The sequence below is a fragment of the Marmota monax genome, unplaced genomic scaffold (assembly GCF_021218885.2).
Source record: "Marmota monax isolate L192 unplaced genomic scaffold, Marmota_monax_Labrador192_F-V1.1 WCK01_AAM20220418_F8-fsc00072, whole genome shotgun sequence".
Classification (NCBI taxonomy): domain Eukaryota; kingdom Metazoa; phylum Chordata; class Mammalia; order Rodentia; family Sciuridae; genus Marmota; species Marmota monax.
In genome coordinates this window covers 4,185,496-4,203,991 of record NW_026692356.1, presented here as the reverse complement: position 1 = coordinate 4,203,991, position 18,496 = coordinate 4,185,496, and the positions used below count along the sequence as shown (strand labels likewise).

The window sequence follows — 18,496 nt, the reverse complement described above, 5'->3', positions numbered from 1 at the left end:
TCTGAATTACTTGTCATTCCCAAAACATGCTGCATTTTCATGTCTCTTAGACCATTTGGTATACTTCTGACTATGATGCTCTTTCTTTCCTTGTCTGGCAAAATCCTGTATATTCTCTCCAGATGCAGATCAAATGCCCAAGGTCTGGAATTTCTTCAAATATACCCATGTCTCAAGCAAAATTAACTGTTCCCTCAGCATCCATACCATGGATTAAGGACCAAGCTGGCCTAGATTCAAATCTGAGCTATACCTATTATTTTCGCTTAGGGCAAATTATTTAATTCTTCTGTACCTTAGTTGTCTCATCCACAAAATGAGAATTATTATTATTGTTGTAACAGCAATCAATACTTCATGTTCTAGCTTTCCAAAGATCCAAATCACATTATTAATATTAAAGTATGAACTCCTTGATCACAGGAACTAAATCATATGTTCATCTTTTAATTTCATCACCTAAAGCAATGACTGTTAGAAAAGAAAACTTATATAGACATTTTTAAAGAAAATAAAAGTTACATAAGAAAAGACACCTGAATAGCACTATGGAGTAACTGTTAGCATTCGGTAGTCCTAAGGTGGAAGGGTGGGAAGGAGAATGAATCTAAATAGATCAAAAATCAGAATGTTACTTCTGATTGTTTGATCATTTAATATAGTCTGATCGTTATAATATAAGAATAACCAGGGTAAATTGTAAATCTCTCTAGAGCATGATAGTGGAGATGGTATCCTTCCATTACTTTAGCAACACTTTTCAAAATTCTGCCCAAAGGCAGCAAAATACAAAATTGATTCTGTTGCTTTCATGTATAAACATCTTACTTTTCTCAATTTTCCTTGTGAAATATTCAAACCCGCAAAAAAACTGGAAAAACAGCACATCGTATACTTGTATGTCCCTTACCCTAGATCCACCAATTATTAATCTTTTGCCAGATTTTATTTATTTCCATAGTTTGGGTGTTTTTGATTTGTTTTTTTGGTAGCTGATCCATTAAAAAAATCTCTAAATATTTCCAAGTATATATCACCTAAGAACAAAATCACATTATATTAATCACATTACCATTATTATACCCAAGAAAATTTAAAATTGATTCATCATTACTTCATAAAGAATCATACCAAATACCCTACATGTGTCCCCCAATTTTGTAGGGTTGGGGGGGAGAACCAGGAATTGAACTCAGGGGCACCCAACCACTGAGCCACATCCCCAGTCCTATTTTGAATACTATTTAGAGACAGAGTCTCACTGAGTTGCTTAGCGCCTCGAGTTTGCTGAGGCTGGCTTTGAACTCACAATCCTCCTGCCTCAGCTTCCCAAGCCACTGGGATTACAGGTATGTGCAACGGTATCCAGTCTTATTCAATGTTTTATAATTCATTATCATATGTTTTAAGCTTTAATTGTCTCATATTTGGCAGACTGCCTCCTATATGATCAGAAATCTCTCCCCTTCAAAGACCTATATTACAAATTAAGACCTATATGCCAAATGTGCTCATTACTGCAATTTTTAAAACTGTATAGGAGATCATAGCATGAGAAAATTCCACTTCCCTTCAAAATGTCAGAAAACAAATAGCCAAGGAAAAATAATGCACAGGGCTTAATGTTGGTCGATTTTCGCCCTTTGTTAGCTCTCCACTACCCCTACTGGCTAAGAAAACAGTACACCATTGCGTACTTTATTCCAAGGGCTGTTTTCAGGGGAAAGACTAAAATTCTGCTTTAAATTTATGATAACCTACTGTCTTTTTTTTTTTAATTTTTATTGTTGGTTGTTCAAAACATTACATAGTTCTTGACATATCATATTTCACACTTTGATTCAAGTGGGTTATGAACTCCCATTTTTACCCTTTATACAGATTGCAGAATCATATCGGTTACACATCCACTGATTTACATATTGCCATACTAGTGTCTGTTGTATTCTGCTGCCTTTCCTATCCTCTACTATCCCCCCTTCCCTCCCCTCCCCTCCCCTCTTCTCTCTCTACCCCATCTACTGTAATTCATTTCTCCCCCTTGTTTTTTTTTCCCTTTCCCCTCACTTCCTCTTGTATGTAATTTTGTATAACCCTGAGGGTCTCCTTCCATTTCCATGCAATTTCCCTTCTCTCTCCCTTTCCCTCCCACCTCTCATCCCTGTTTAATGTTAACCTTCTTCTCATGCTCTTCCTCCCTACTCTGTTCTTAGTTACTCTCCTTATATCAAAGAAGACATTTGGCATTTGTTTTTTAGGGATTGGCTAGCTTCACTTAGCATAATCTGCTCTAATGCCATCACATTTCCCTGAAAATTCTATGATTTTGTCATTTTTTAATGCAGAGTAATACTCCATTGTGTATAAATGCCACATTTTTTTTATCCATTCATCTATTGAAGGGCATCTAGGTTGGTTCCACAGTCTTGCTATTGTGAATTGTGCTGCTATGAACATGGATGTAGCAGTGTCCCTGTAGTATGCTCTTTTTAGGTCTTTAGGGAATAGACCGAGAAGGGGAATAGCTGCGTCAAATGGTGGTTCCATTCCCAGCTTTCCAAGAAATCTCCATACTGCTTTCCAAATTGGCCGCACCAATTTGCAGTCCCACCAGCAATGCACAAGTGTACCCTTCCCCACATCCTCGCCAGCACTTGTTGTTGTTTGACTTCATAATGGCTGCCAATCTTACTGGAGTGAGATGGTATCTTAGGGTGGTTTTGATTTGCATTTCTCTGACTGCTAGAGATGGTGAGCATTTTTTCATGTACTTGTGGATTGATTGTATGTCCTCCTATGAGAAGTGTCTGTTCAGGTCCTTGGCCCATTTGTTGATTGGGTTATTTGTTATTGTTTAATTTTTTGAGTTCTTTGTATACTCTGGATATTAGGGCTCTATCTGAAGTGTGAGGAGTAAAGATTTGTTCCCAGGATGTAGGCTCCCTATTTACCTCTTATTGTTTCTTTTGCTGAGAAAAAACTTTTTAGTTTCAGTAAGTCCCATTTGTTGATTCTAGTTATTAACTCTTGTGCTATGGGTGTCCTATTGAGGAATTTGGAGCCCGACCCCACAGTATGTAGATCGTAGCCAACTTTTTCTTCTATCAGACGCAGTGTCTCTGATTTGATATCAAGCTCCTTGATCCATTTTGAGTTAACTTTGGTGCATGGCGAGAGAAAGGGATTCAGTTTCATTTTGTTGCATATGGATTTCCAGTTTTCCCAGCACCATTTGTTGAAGATGCTATCCTTCCTCCATTGCATGCTTTTAGCCCCTTTATCAAATATAAGATAGTTGTAGTTTTGTGGATTGGTTTCTGTGTCCTCTATTCTGTACATTGGTCCACCCGCCTGTTTTGGTACCAGTACCATGCTGTTTTTGTTACTATTGCTCTGTAGTATAGTCTGAAGTCTGGTATCGCTATACCACCTGATTCACACTTCCTGCTTAGAGTTGTTTTTGCTATTCTGGGTCTTTTATTTTTCCATATGAATTTCATGATTGCTTTATCTATTTCTACAAGAAATGCCGTTGGGATTTTGATTGGCATTGCATTAAACCTATAGAGAACTTTTGGTAATATCGCCATTTTGATGATGTTGGTTCTGCCTATCCATGAACAGGGTATATTTTTCCATCTTCTAACATCTTCCTCTATTTCTCTCTTTAGGGTTCTGTAGTTTTCATTGTATAAGTCTTTCACCTCTTTTGTTAGGTTGATTCCCAAGTATTTTATTTTATTTTTTTGAGGATATTGTGAATGGAGTGGTTGTCCACATTTCCATTCCAGTGGATTTGTCGCTGATATACAGGAATGCCGTTGATTTATGCGTGTTGATTTTATAGCCTGCCACTTTGCTAAATTCATTTATTAGCTCTAATAGTTTCTTTGTAGACCCTTTTGGGTCTGCTAGGTATAGAATTATGTCATCTGAAAATAGTGATAATTTAAGTTCTTCTTTTCCTATTTTGATGCCTTTAATTTCTTTCGTCTGTCTAATTGCTCTGGCCAGTGTTTCGAGAACCATGTTGAACAGAAGTGGTGAGAGAGGGCATCCCTGTCTTGTTCCAGATTTTTGAGGGAATGCCTTCAATTTTTCTCCGTTCAGAATGATGCTAGCCTGAGGCTTAGCATAGATAGCTTTTACAATATTGAGATATGTTCCTGTTTTCCCTAGTTTTTCTAGAGTTTTGAACATGAAGGGATGCTGTACTTTGTCGAATGCTTTTTCTGCATCTATCGATATGATCATATGGTTCTTATCTTTAAGTCTATTGATGTGGTGAATAACATTTATTGATTTCCATATATTGAACCAGCCTTACATCCCAGGGATGAATCCTACTTGATCATGGTGCACAATTTTTTTGATATGTTTTTGTATCCGATTCGCCAGAATTTTATTGAGGATTTTTGCATCTAGATTCATTAGAGATATTGGTCTGTAGTTTTCTTTCTTTGAAGTGTCTTTGTCTGGTTTAGGAATCAGGGTGATGTTGGTCTTGTAGAATGAATTTGGAAGTTCTCCCTCTTTTTCTATTTCCTGAAATAGCTTGAAAAGTATTGGTATTAGTTCTTCTTTAAAGGTTTTGTAAAACTCTGCTGTATACTCATCCGGTCCTGGGCTTTTCTTATTTGGTAGTCTTTTGATGGTTTCTTCTATTTCCTCAATTGATATTGGTCTGTTTAGGTTGTCTATATCCTCCTGACTCAATCTGGGCAGATCATATGACTTAAGAAATTTATCGATGCCTTCACTATCTTCTATTTTATCGGAGTATAAGGATTCAAAATAATTTCTAATTATCTTCTGTATTTCTGAAGTGTCTGTTGTGATATTGCCTTTTTCATCCCGTATGCTAGTAATTTGAGTTCTCTCTCTTCTTCTCTTCACTAGCATCGCTAAGGGTCTGTCGATCTTATTTATTTTTTCAAAGAACCAACTTTTAGTTTTGTCAATTTTTTCCATGGTTTCTTTTGTTTCAATTTCATGGATTTCAGCTCTGATTTTAATTATTTCTTGCCTTCTACTTCTTTTGCTGTTGTTTTGCTCTTCTTTTTCTAGGATTTTGAGATGAAGTGTGAGATCATTTATTTTTTGGTTTTTTCTTTTTTTAAGGAATGAATTCCAAGCAATGAATTTTCCTCTTAGAACTGCTTTCAATGTGTCCCATAGATTCCGATATGTTGTGTCTGTGTTTTCATTTATCTCTAAGAATTTTTTAATTTCCTCCTTGATGTCTTCTATAACCCATTGATCATTCAGTAACCTATTGTTCATTCTCCAAGTGATACATGATTTTTCCTTCCTTCTTTTATCGTTGATTTCCAGTTTCATTCCATTATGATCAGATAAGATGCATGGTATTATCTCTACTCCTTTATAATGTCTAAGAGTTGCCCTGTGACATAATACATGATCTATTTTTGAGAAGGATCCATGTGCTGCTGAGAAAAAAGTGTAACTGCTTGATGTTGGGTGGTATATTCTATATATGTCAATTAAGTCTAGGTTATGAATTGTATTATTGAGTTCTATAGTTTCTTTATCCAACTTTTGTTTGGAAGATCTGTCCAGTGGTGAGAGAGGTGTGTTAAAGTCTCCCATAATTATTGTATGGTGGTCTATTAGACTCTTGAATTTGAGAAGAGTTTGTTTGATGAACATAGCTGCACCATTGTTTGGAGCATATATGATTGTTATGTCTTGTTGGTGTACGGTTACCTTGAGCAGTATGTAGTGTCCCTCTTTATCCCTTTTGATTAACTTTGGCTTGAAATCTATTTTATTTGATATGAGTATGGACACTCCTGCTTGTTTCCGAAGTCCATATGAGTGATATGATTTTTCCCAACCTTTCACCTTCAGTCTATGTATGTCTTTTACTATCAAATGCGTCTCCTGTAGGCAGCATATTGTTGGATCTTTTTTTTTTTTGATCCATTCTACTAGCCTGTGTCTCTTAATTGGTGAGTTTAAGCCATTAACATTTAGGGTTATTATTGAGATATGGATTGTTCTTCCAGCCATATTTGTTTATTTATGTTACTTAACATGGTTTGTTTTTCCTCTCTGATTATTTTTCCCTTTACTATACTACCTTCCACTGTTGGTTTTCATTGTTATTTTCCATTTCCTCTTCCTGTAATGTTTTGCCGAGGATGTTTTGAAGAGATGGTTTTCTAGCTGCAAATTCTTTTAACTTTTGTTTATCGTGGAAGGTTTTAATTTCATCTTCCATCCTGAAGCTTAATTTCGCTAGATACACAATTCTTGGTTGGAACCCATTTTCTTTCAGCGTTTGAAATATGTTGTTCCAGGATATTCTAGCTTTCAGAGTCTGTGTTGAAAGATCAGCTGTTATCCTGATTGGTTTACCCCTAAATGTAATCTGCTTCCTTTCTCTTGTAGCTTTTAAAATTCTCTCCTTATTCTGTATGTTGGGCATCTTCGTTATAATGTGTCTAGGTGTGGATCTCTTATGATTTTGCACATTCGGCGTCCTGTAGGCTTCTAGGATTTGGGATTCTGTCTCATTCTTCAAGTCTGGGAAGTTTTCTCATATTATTTCGTTGAACAGATTGCTCATTACTTTGGTTTGGACCTCTATACCTTCCTGTATCCCAATGACTCTTAAATTTGGTCTCTTTATGTTATCCCAAATTTCTTGGATGTTCTGCTCATGGTTTCTTAACAGTCTCACTGAGCTGTCTATGTTCTTTTCAAGTTGAAATACTTTGTCTTCATTGTCTGATGTTCTATCTTCTAAGTGTTCTACTCTGCTGGTAGTATTCTCATTTGAGTTTTTAAGTTGGTTTATTGCTTCCTGCATTTCTAGGATTTCTGTTTGTTTTTTATAACCTCTATCTCCCTATATAGTTGATCTTTTGCTTCTTGGATTTGTTTATATAATTCATTGTCGAAGTGATCTTTTATTGTCTGATTTTGCTGTCTAATGTCTTCCTTGAGACTCCAGATCATCTGAAGCATGTAAATCCTGAATTCTTTATCTGACATTCCATCTGCTGCAGCTGTTACGTCTTCTAAATTTGAGTTGACCTGCATTGCTTGTGGTCCTTTCTTTCCTTGTCTTTTCATACTGCTCGTGTTTCTTTCTGCTTGGTGAAACTGTTGTGTTATTGAGTTTTCCCCCTATATATTTATATTGCTCTTGTATAGTTGCAAAGTCTCCCTTGCAGGGGCGGGCGGCGGCTCTGCCCCTCCTCCAATTGGGGTGATGTGTCTACCACGCCGGCGGGCTGCTGGGCCTGTTCTGTCGGTCGGTCGCAGGTCTGCCCACCTTGCAGGAGCGTGCGGCAGCTCTGCTCCGCACCTCCTCCAATTGGGGTGATGTGTCTACCACGCTGGGAGGCCGCTGGGCCTGCTCCGCTGGTCGGTCGCAGGCCTGCCCACCTTGCAGGCGCGGGCGGTGGCTCTGCTCCGCACCTCCTCCAATTGGGGCGATGTGTCTACCACGCTGGAGGGCCGCTGGGCCTGCTCCACCGGCTGGCCGCAGGTCCCACTTGCAGGCCTAACCTACTGTCTTAAGTTATTGTTGCCTCCAAGTCAGAATTGGCCTCTCCTATTAGGCTAAGGAGGGTTTAAGATTAAAACTGAACTCATGATCATCTTTGTTACCTCTCATCCTTCAGTTATCTCAGACAATATTTTTAATTGTATAGGTCCATCTGAACAGCTTATGTCCTAAATCTCCTGCCACTATTCATATAGTGAAAAACTTAGACAAAAGTTAAACATACACAATCCATAGATGGTTGTTAAACAGCCTTCTTTTTAAGAATAAGGCACCTTAGAACTTTGCTTAAATTCAAGTGTTCAGATGCTTTTATTCTACTTGAATATTAGTGTAATATTGTGACACAATGAAAATACATTTTTGGTTTCTACTCCCCTGTTTCTGCTTCTAGTGTCCCTGGGATTCCTTGAGTAACAGGAGAATCTATTATTCTAATGATGTGACTCTTAGTGGGCTCCTGGATAAATTCCACATTCTATTGCCTAAAAACAGGAGAGGAGCTAGTGATTGAATTAATAATCAATCATACTTATATCATAAAACATCCATAAAAATCCCTGAACTTTGGAAAGCTTCCAGGCTAATGAACTAATGGAGGGTTGCATACCCAAAAAGGGTATCTCTACCTTGCCCTATGCATTTTCCATTTGGCTATTGAGTTGTTTCCTTTTAAAATAAATAAATGGGTAATAATAAGTGAACATGCTTTCATGAGTTCTGTGAGCAATTATAGCTAATGATCAAACCAGAGGATTAGGTCATGGGGACCTCTTATTTACAGCCCATAATTCAGAAGTACAGGTGACAACCTGGGGCTTTTGATTTGTGCCTGACATCAGAGACATTCTTCTGAGACTGAGTCTTAACCTGTGAGGTTTATGCTAATTCTAGTTATTGCCAAAATTGAGTTAAATACTGCACTATATGAAGAAATTGCTGAGTCTATAAAAACCCAATCAGTATCCACTAAGAACTGCTTAGTGTTTGGAGAAAAACTCAATCACATCTTGGTAGCTGCATTTTTAAAGATACATGAAATGAGAGAATAGTTAAAAAGAAAAAAAAAACTGTTTTCCCCATCTTTTACCATTAATCTGTTTTCAACTAATACAATTAAGACAATGAATGAAGATGAAGTTGACAGGAATAACCCATGCCTAGATCTCACCAGCAGAGGTCAGGAGAGCACAAGAAGTACAAGAAGGAATGGGTCTGTTTTTACAGAGCACTTTGAAAATGGCAAGCCCATTAGTCATGTATTTTGAGAAAGATTTCAAACCATGTAAACTTAAGGTATCATTTTTTAAGAAATAATGGGCTCCAATATTGTATTCATCAGGCAAAATACTGCACTATATGAAGAAATTGCTGAATCTATAAAAATTCATAGTTTTATAAAAACTCTCCTTATTAAAAACATTAATAAGCTCAAAGAAATAATATAATCCATTATTAATATTGTTCTCTGCAGATTAAATATAATAAGTGTATTTGTTTATTTGTTTAATTGCCTGTTTGGGGGGACACAAAACACTTTGAAAATACCAGCATTAATCCTCTTATGAGGAAGGATTATTATCCCAATTCTAAATGGAGAGCTACCTCATGTAAAATAATACATCTGCAAATCTAGAAGTGAAGCCATGATCACTTGATCACACACCAGTATGTCAGTATTCCCAAATGGCAGGAAGTATATATATGCTTCAAGGGTATGCTTTGTAAAAACTAGAGCCATCAGCAAGGCTATTTTCTTCACTGACTGTATTCAATTAAAAAGTAAACGGAAATTTTTTATTAGTTTCCTAGAAGTGGAGAGCATGGCAGCTAGGTCTAGGCACTGGCTGTGCAATACATGAATTTAAAACAGAAAAACTGGAGGAAAATCTGACAATCTAAAAAGTTTCTAGCCTTAGACTGCTTTGCATGAGTCTAAGTATTCATTCCACTTTAAAGAAGCCAAAACCTATACAAGTAGGAGGTCATGCAGTTTAAGTGTGGTTGATATATGAAAGGCCTTCCAGAACCTCAATTAATAGCCTCAAAGCCCTGCCCCAATAAAAATTTGACAAATAAGGATAAAATTATATCTTATTTTAAAATAAATTATTAAGGTATGCATAATCACTTTGTACTGATGAGTGACTCATTATATTAAATTCATTAGAAACAACCAATTAATTATAAGCCTAATAGCACTGGATAGGGGGTCATCTGTTGTAAGGTCTTTAAGAAAAATTGAAATTTTTTAAAAATACAAATTTAACAGCTTCTTTCAAGCATGCATCCTCTACTGGCTCTGTCTTATATTTTTTTCTTCACTGTCCCATTTCTTTAATCATCTAAATCACTGATTTGAAGACTCTGAGATGTTCTGGACCAGGAAATTATTTCTTAAAAGGTGGGAGAGGAAGAGATCAATAAAGGGTTACTGGATTTTTATTTTGTCAAAAGTGGATATTTTTTGTTTAAAAAAAATACCATCCAATATTTCTCTCCTTAATTTCTCAAATAAAGCACATTTTTAAAACACTTGAAAGGATCATCTCTGCCAGTCTTCAAATCAGTAAGTACTTTTAGGGTTATAAAGAAGTCATTACATCCATTTACTCAGTCCACACTTATTGAGCAGATGTGATATGCTAAGCACTGTTCTAAGTTCTAGGGATATAGCAATGATCAAAGCAGATTTTTTAAAAAGGGAGGAGGAGGCAGAAGGATGAGGAAGAAGTAGAAGAAGAAGAGAAAGAGAAGGAAGAAGAGGGAAGAGGAGGAAGAAGAGGAAGGAAAGAAGGCAGAAGAAGCCTCATATATATTACATCCTACAGGGAAACACAGACAAAATAAAACAACAAGCAAATTGTATAATTTGCAAAATAGTATTAAGTGCTAAAGAGAAAAACAAAGGAGGATAATTAACACTAGAGGAGAGACAGTTTTCAATTTCAGATGATAGCCAGGGCAGTCTTATTTTGATGTTGACATTTAGTAAACACTTGAAGGAAATGAGTCTTGCAGCTATTGGTGAGGGGAAAACATTCCAAGAGGAAGCAGCCAGTGGAAAAGGCCTGAAAGAGGGAATGTGGCCACCATGTTCAAGAGATACTAAGAAGCCAGCACTTGAGCAAGAGTAGGTGACTCAGAGAACTAACAGAAGCTAGATCATTCAGGGCTTTGAAGGTCATTTGAAGGACTTTTCTTTTAATGTGGATGAGATGGGGAGCCACCATAAGGTTCTGATCAGAAAGTAACATGATCTCATTCATTTTAACAGAACCTGGTTCTAGTTGTTTCAGAGAACACGTGGGAGGAAGGGGCCATGGCAGAGATGGGAAGATAGGAAGACAGATTACAGTGGACCAGATAGCAGAGGTAAAGAGAGTGAGAAATCACCAGATTCTGAACACATTTTGAAAGTGAAACTCATAGTATTTGTTGACAGATGAGATGAGGGATTTGAAAGAAAGTCAAAGACAATTTAGAAGATTTAGAATGAACAATTAGAAAAGTAGATTTTATTTACTGTGATGGGAAACTTGTTAACAGGTGATTTAGGTACTGAACCAAATACTGTCAACCTGGGAAAAGATCAAAATTCAAAAACTGAAGTAATGTTCCTACTGAGGAGTGTCACTTTTGTGCCACTGTCACTGAAAAACCTTAAGTGAAACCAACTGTAATAGCTAAAACAGAACTCCAGTTAGGAGAGAAGATAGGAATAAAGACATGAAAATAGGATACCCTGGTGGTATCAGTGGGTCAGAGGATTAGTTAAGTCAAAGCACTAAACAAGGAGGTGATAGTCAGAGGGTGGGGACAAATCCTTATGCTACCATTTAAAGTGGACTGGTGGAATGCTCACCATAGGCAGAATTTACAAAGCAATCACCATTATTGTCACTTTTCATGTACTCCTCAGTGACATCTGCCTTCTCCACCACCAGCATACCATTTCCTTTCACTAACACTATTGTCTAGAAAACCACCATTGTGGCTTTATTCTCCCACCTTCTTCTAGTCAAAGGACACAGTGAGTTTCCCAAAGGCAGAAACTGTTTTATTTGATCTTAGAATTCTATGCAGTAGCTAGTCTAGTGCAAGACACATAACTGCTACTCAATAATGCAGCTATTAAAAGAAAGAAGTCCCTTTGCCAAAACGTCTAGGTTATGATACTGAGAGAGAACCAGAGACTCTTTCAACTGCAGGAAGTGTCTGTAGGGCTCTCTACACCAGTACATAGCAGTTTTGCCTATATCTTAAGCTTTTGCTATAGTTTTGATTTTCACAAAATGTTGGTATTAGGAAGATTTTCTAAAATGTTTTCAAATTCCAATACCAGTCTCAGCAGTCCTTTCCCCTCATTGGATATACACAGACAACAATCGTAAATGACACCTTCACTTTCATTCTACAATTCATTTTTGAGAACAGAAAACAATGGCAAAGGAGAAAGGAGACTCTGAGCACTCTTACAACATTCAGTTCCTACTTCTCACTCACACTCATGAAGAAAACCAGCTCCTTGCTAAGTAGATGGAGGAAAGGTTTAAAAAAGAAAGTGGCCGGGGGGGGGGGGGGGGGGGGGGGCAGGGAGAAGAAAAGGCTGACATGTTTACAATGTAACACTTGCCTAAGTCCTAAAAGTGTGAAGATACTTACTTGAACATATAAAATGGTTTTTGCTGTTATTTATAGGAAATTTATTAGATCTCCTGAAACAGTTGTTTTCCAAAGAGCTACTGGTCTTGAGAATCACTGTGAAGCTATTTAAAAGTTGTCTGCCCATGGTCCTTCCCCAGAGAGGCTGGTTTCACAGACTAAGGCAAGGCCTAGGTGAGACTGCAGCCTCCCATACTAGAATTCAAGTCATTTCCAGTAACAGCTATCTTTCCTTATTTTCAAGTATGTTTCAGAATCTCACAGACCCTTCTAAAATTATTTCACCATTAATTTAATTCTCTTCTTAGCATGACATAATTAGTGTTAAATTTTAACAATGATTGCACCATATAATATGGCACTCAAAATAACCAAGGTGGTTCATTCAATAAAGGCAATTCATTAGTAACTACAAATAAATGGACTTACCCGTTCCACAGCTGCATTATGAAATGGGAGCTCCTCCTCACTGCAGAGAATAACATGTGAAATAGTTGAAATCAGAGCAGACTTTTAAAAATTATTTAAGTACAAATGATGTACCATATTTTTTGCCACCACAAGAGTTATGTAAGCGTCCATTCCACTGAATTCAAGAGAAAACAACTGCTATTCTGTAACCACAATGTCCTTATCTTCCAATTTCTAGAACTGCTCTGTCCAATACAGTAGCTACGTGTAGCTATTTAAGTGTAAATTAAAATTCAATAAAATTCAGCATTATTCAGTCTCATTAACCATGTAGCTAGAGGCTGCCATACTGAACATTTCCATCACTGCACAAAGTTCTACTGGATGAAGCTGCTCTAGAACCAGGAGTCGGCAAACTTCTTCTGTCAAAGTAAATACTTAAATAGTAAATATATTTGGCTTTGTGGACCATACAATCTTTTTCACAACTATTCAACTCTTGAGACAATAGTGCAAAAGCAGCCATAGATAACATGTTGACTGAGGGTGGCACTGTTCCCACAAAAAATTTTATAAAAACTGGTAGTGAGCTTGATTTGGCACACAAATTGGTCTATCAGCCTTTACTCTAGACTCCAACTAAGGTCTATAATAATTGACTGTTTCAAAAATTAGCATAGTGATGAGGATGTAGCTTAGTGGTAGAGGGCTTGCCTAGCATGCACAAGGACCTGGGTTCAAAGGCCAGTACCACAAAAAAAAAAAAAAAAAAAAAAAACGAATAAAAACTATCATAAAGAAAAAAAGCTTCTAGGGGATTTGTGAATGAAAAAGAAAACTTCTACTTTCATTCTATACAATAAAGAAAGCAATTCACTGTTAAAACTTTAAGAGATGATTTTAAAAAAATACACTCTGTTGTCATGTATTTTAAAAAAAATAATAAGAAGAAGTAGAAAAGGAATTCCATTTACATCTATATGTGTAATTTGAATTGTAATGCATTCTGTTGTCATATATAACAAATTAAAATTTTAAATTATTTTTAAAAAGACAAAGAAAAAAATATGAAACCAATCAAATTAATTTCTTTGGCATAGAACTTGTATAATACTAGAATTCTAATATAAAATAGTCTAAGACCTTTACATTAACTGTCAGTAATATAGAAACAATGTACTATCCGTAAACTAAGTAATGTGCTTTCAGTGGCTTTCAAAGTAGTACTGATGTTTCAGCAACAACATGTACATAGTTTTCCCTTAAACTAAACCGTACCACTTTGAGGAGCATGACGGATCAGTATTAATAAGTTCAGTGATTCCAAAGGCACTCTGGCTACTTTGCAAAGTCCTTAGATGAACCCTTAAGCCACAGCAATGGAACTGACAAGAAAAAATGTAATAGCCAAAAGAGATCTTAAAGAGTACAAATCCCTCACTTCACAGATAAGAAAACCAACATTTTCACTTAGTCATTTAGCCTAACATAGCAATGCTCAGCACTTTCTAATCCAGTGGATGCAAATGGAGTTCTTTAGCTAGCACAAGAACACAGGAAGAAAAGGGATGGAGGATGAGAAAGCAATTCTCAAGAAGAAAAGAAACTTTTTGAGGTTTAAAATTAAAAGCCTTCAAGATGGATGAGACAGCAAGAATGTTAGTTCAGTTTCCCTATGGAGTTTTTTGCATTATTTCTTATCTCTAAAACTCTTCATAAGGAATCTGCTATGTGCACACACACTGCTCTCCACACAACCTTGCACTCCTACCTCTGTGTTGGCAGATGCTAATGTGTACAGTCTTCCAAGGAGCTTCCTTGCCTCATCAAGACCTCTGTGCCATGTCCAGAAGACACCCGGCATGCTGAGGTCAATGTTGGTGAACGATTGTGTGGACAGAGAGATGAATGCGTACCCTATGTGCGTGGATACATCTTTACCTTGCCACACAAATATCCTTCATGCAGAAGAGAGGAAGGACCACATCAGGGTGAATACAAAGTATTTCTTTACATCAGCAAACTACAGCCCATGGGTCAAATCTGTCTTATTGCTAGTTTTGTAAATAAAAGTTTTAATGGAACACTGCTATGCTCATTGATTTGGGCGTTGTCTATGTTTGTTTTCATACTACAGTAATAGATAGAATAGTTGTGACAAAGACCATATGGCCCCCACAGAGCCAAAAACATTTAGTATCTGACTCTTTACAGAAAATGTTTGGCAACCCCTGTTTTAGGGAATAAGGGCTTAAGGACACCTAAAAGTTGTTTTTTAAGTAAAATAACAAGTTGACAAGTAGCTATACCTCATGGAAACACAGTAACTAAAAACAATGACATAGTCATCAAGGGAAAGAGAGAGAATTTAACTGGATATAGTTTTCATCCATTATTAAACTTGAAATGTATTACTAATTAGAGTATGTGTGCCTATGATTTCTCAACAGTTCAGACAGAATACTTCTGTCACTGAGATAAATGTTCATTTGGAAATTTGAAACTTAATTTGTTAAAATCAATAAGCTTAATACATTACCTAAATTTAATTTTTGGTTTTGAAATAAGTTTTACCTAGCTAGTCAGAATGTATAGGATCAGTAGAAAGAGTTCTCAAGCCCTTGTAAGCAAAACAGATAATCTTTAAAAATAAAAACACCTTTATTTTAGTTCTCATGTTTATTCAGTCCTGGTAAACTACAGTCCATCTGCTAAATTTCATAAATATACAAATTTGATAATTAACTGAACATCTGATGCTTGCTATTAATTTATCGTTCCTATTTTTGGTATAATTTCCTTTTAATTCATCTATTAATAACTTATGACCCAAAAGAATTATTTATCATTATCCAAATACCAGACATTCTTTGTTGAGCGGACTAACGGTGCTATTTTTGATTAGCAAGTTTAAAGTTTTCCAACTTCTTCAATAAGCTCGATTTCTCCATCCACCAGCTGTACATCACAGGCACAGACTAGAGATGACACCCTACTGCCGGAAACTAAACAAAAATGTTGTTGTTCCAACATAGAGCCAGGCCGGTTTGGCAGCAGCTTTAATATTTATTGTGAAATCCACTGTAAAACCAAAGTATACTATATTTGTTAATCAATGCTCCTCCTTCACATATCATAACAAGTAATTTATGTTTCCAAAACTATAATTATATTTGAATTCAGCTGCCTTCAGAGAAGACAACAATTTCTACAATTTTTTTGTCATTTTATTGTATTGACGTTAAACTTAAAACCCAATTTCATTGCAGAACCAATCAAAAATTACAAATAACAGAAAGAAAAGCTCTTTCAATCAAGGTGTGACAGGGAGTAATATCTAAATGCTCACATCAAGTGACTTATTCAACAGTGCAAAAAAACTCCAGTCTACAGGGACATGCAACCAAAGCCACCAGCAGCAATCTCTGAAGAACGTGTTTTACTAAAATAAAGCATTGTGACAAAAATCAATGGCTTTGGTGAAATTTAATAAAGCCTAACATTACACTCAAATCCATTTCTATGCTTCATTATTTTCATCTGTGCTACCTGCTTTCAGGCTGCTTCATGGAATAAATTAGGGAAAAAAATTAGTATGACAGTGTGACAATCAGCAACTGGTTCATCTTCTAATAAGTGTTGAACTTGGCTATCTTAGCATCTATCTTGACAGACATGATCATTTCTAACAGTATCCTCATTAGAAATTCTTCCTCTCACCCATCATCCACCCTTTCAATTTTTTTTCTAGGCATTTCATAGAACTTATTCTATATTTCTCTTATTAAAAATACAAGAAGGTTGTAGCAGGTATTATACCACAGTAGTGCATAACACATGCTCTTTGGTGAGACTGCGCAGATCTACTCCCGAAACCTGACATTTACTGTCAGTATGACTTGGGCAAGTTATTTGACCTCTTCCTGTTTCAGTTTCACTATCTAAAACCAGGAAGATTTTAAAAAGCACCTACCTTGAAGACTTTTTGAGAGGAATAAGTAAGTTAATTCATGTAAGGACTTAGAACACACTAAGTATTCATGAATATTAACTAGCATTACTAACCTAAGTTATTGACTTTTTTCTAACTAGAAGCCAAATGAACCTCAGCACAGAGTGAAAAACAAATTTAAATTAATTGTTTCTAAGACCTAATTCATGTTGTTTCCAGCAAAAAGAAGAAAATTTAGTAATTAAGAGACCACTTTGGAATGCACAAATTTTTCTTATAGACTTCACACTATATTAGACCATTTTATGATGAAAACATTATTACAGTGGTTCAGTCCCATCAGAAATACCTAGGAAAGTCAAAAACAATTAAGCTGTATCCTACTTTCTGAATCAAAATCTAGTATAGAACCCCAAATGTTTTTTTTTATTTGTTTAATTTTTCCACCTAATTCTTATTTGCACATAAATCTGAGACCTAGAGACTTTAACAGTCTTAATGCTCAAATTAGGACTTCAAAACTTCATTTACATGCCGGAACTACATACTGACCCATAAAAATGTGTAATCATTCCCTGTAACATTTGTGGTCAAGTTTGATTTTAAAGAGAGGTGAGGTTAAGAACTGTATTAAATACTGCTCTGCTAGTCCAGTGAAATTCAAAGTCTTCTGATTATAATAACTCGGGAAAAAGTTTCAGATTGTAATGTCTAGTATTTTTCCAGAACTTAATAAAGCATTCTTACATTTTATTTCTTCAAAGGCTCAATACTCTTAAGGTATATAAAGCAATTACTGATTCTTGTTTTCAGATAAAATGGTTTATAGTTTACTGACCAGGGACCAGCAAAGCCACAAAAAACACACAGAGATATTCCTAGCTTTTCCCTATGTACGATAAACAAAACTGGAAGAGTAAATTTGAAAGAAAAGTCAGTTAATCCTTAAACTGTATGTAACAAATGTATAGAGATGAACCTATGGGAAGCTGACTCAACAATGCCAGAATCATAACAATCGGATTCACATCATCTTGCGGGATGTTTTTTAAGAATCAAAATTCACTTTCACTGTTTTATTGTAGTGGTCTAGCTTTCTCTTAACTCTTTCTTTATATAATATACTCACGATAAATGGGATTAATTTTGAGAAGCAATATCATGAATACATTTATAGTACGGAAGATGAATGCCGTTTCTTTTCATTGCTCATTTTTAGGCTACATAACCCTAATGTTCTAATTGCCAATTATTTTTAAAATGCATTTATATGAAATTAAATATTTTGTAATTATTCTAGAAATATAACTGTTATCCATGTGTGTTTAATTCTGATAAATTATTAATACAACTCTTTTATTGCATTTAATATTCTTACCAAAACCCCCAAAATATTAAACTCTATTCTTAACTATATAGTTCAATTTAAATCAAAAGGTTAACATTCCAGGAATTTAGTATCAAAAAAGTATATTGTCAGACCATTGCTGGAATCATATTCACAGAAATTCTATTAAAAATAAAAAAAACAGGTGACCATAGAAACATTAAAATATAAAATATTAGCTTTCAATCCATGTGACTTACTGTAAAAAGCCAAATCTATCCGTGACTTTGTAAACAAGGTAATCAGCATCTTCCCAAGGTTCAATATCTGCACCTTCTCGTCCCTAAAACAATGGACAAAGGAATTTATAAAACTGAATAATTTTTTTAGAAAGATCCAAAATCAAGAACATTTTTTTAAACCTAACTCTTTGGAGCAATATGCTAGTCCTAATTATAAGCTATGAAGACACTGTGTGTCATAGCAGCCAACAAGCAGCTGAGCCTGATAAGACTGAGCTCCTGAGGGAAGCTGATGAAGCTGGAGCAGCAAAGAGGCTAAGAAAGCCACCCAAGAGGAACTGCCAAACTTTACAAGTTTTATA

The 18,496-nt window shown here is 35.8% G+C and overlaps 1 protein-coding gene across 8 annotated transcripts in view; it reads right to left on the bottom strand.

Annotated features, from left to right (window-relative positions):
- The window catches only part of Usp6nl (USP6 N-terminal like), a 156,608-nt gene that overhangs the window by 53,004 nt on the left and 85,108 nt on the right, over positions 1-18,496 (bottom strand). For 6 of the 8 annotated variants that reach the window (XM_058578626.1, XM_058578627.1, XM_046442336.2 and 3 more), the window contains 2 exons: positions 18,153-18,235; positions 12,632-12,671 (listed from right to left, as the gene is read on the bottom strand). Coding sequence is in view for 3 of the 8 variants with exons in the window: in XM_046442336.2 (XP_046298292.1) it covers positions 12,632-12,671; positions 18,153-18,235 (123 nt within the window). In the remaining 5 variants the exon portion in view is untranslated. The remainder of the gene's footprint in view (positions 1-12,631; positions 12,672-18,152; positions 18,236-18,496) is intronic. The other 2 variants (XM_058578629.1, XM_058578628.1) reach the window with 1 other exon arrangement.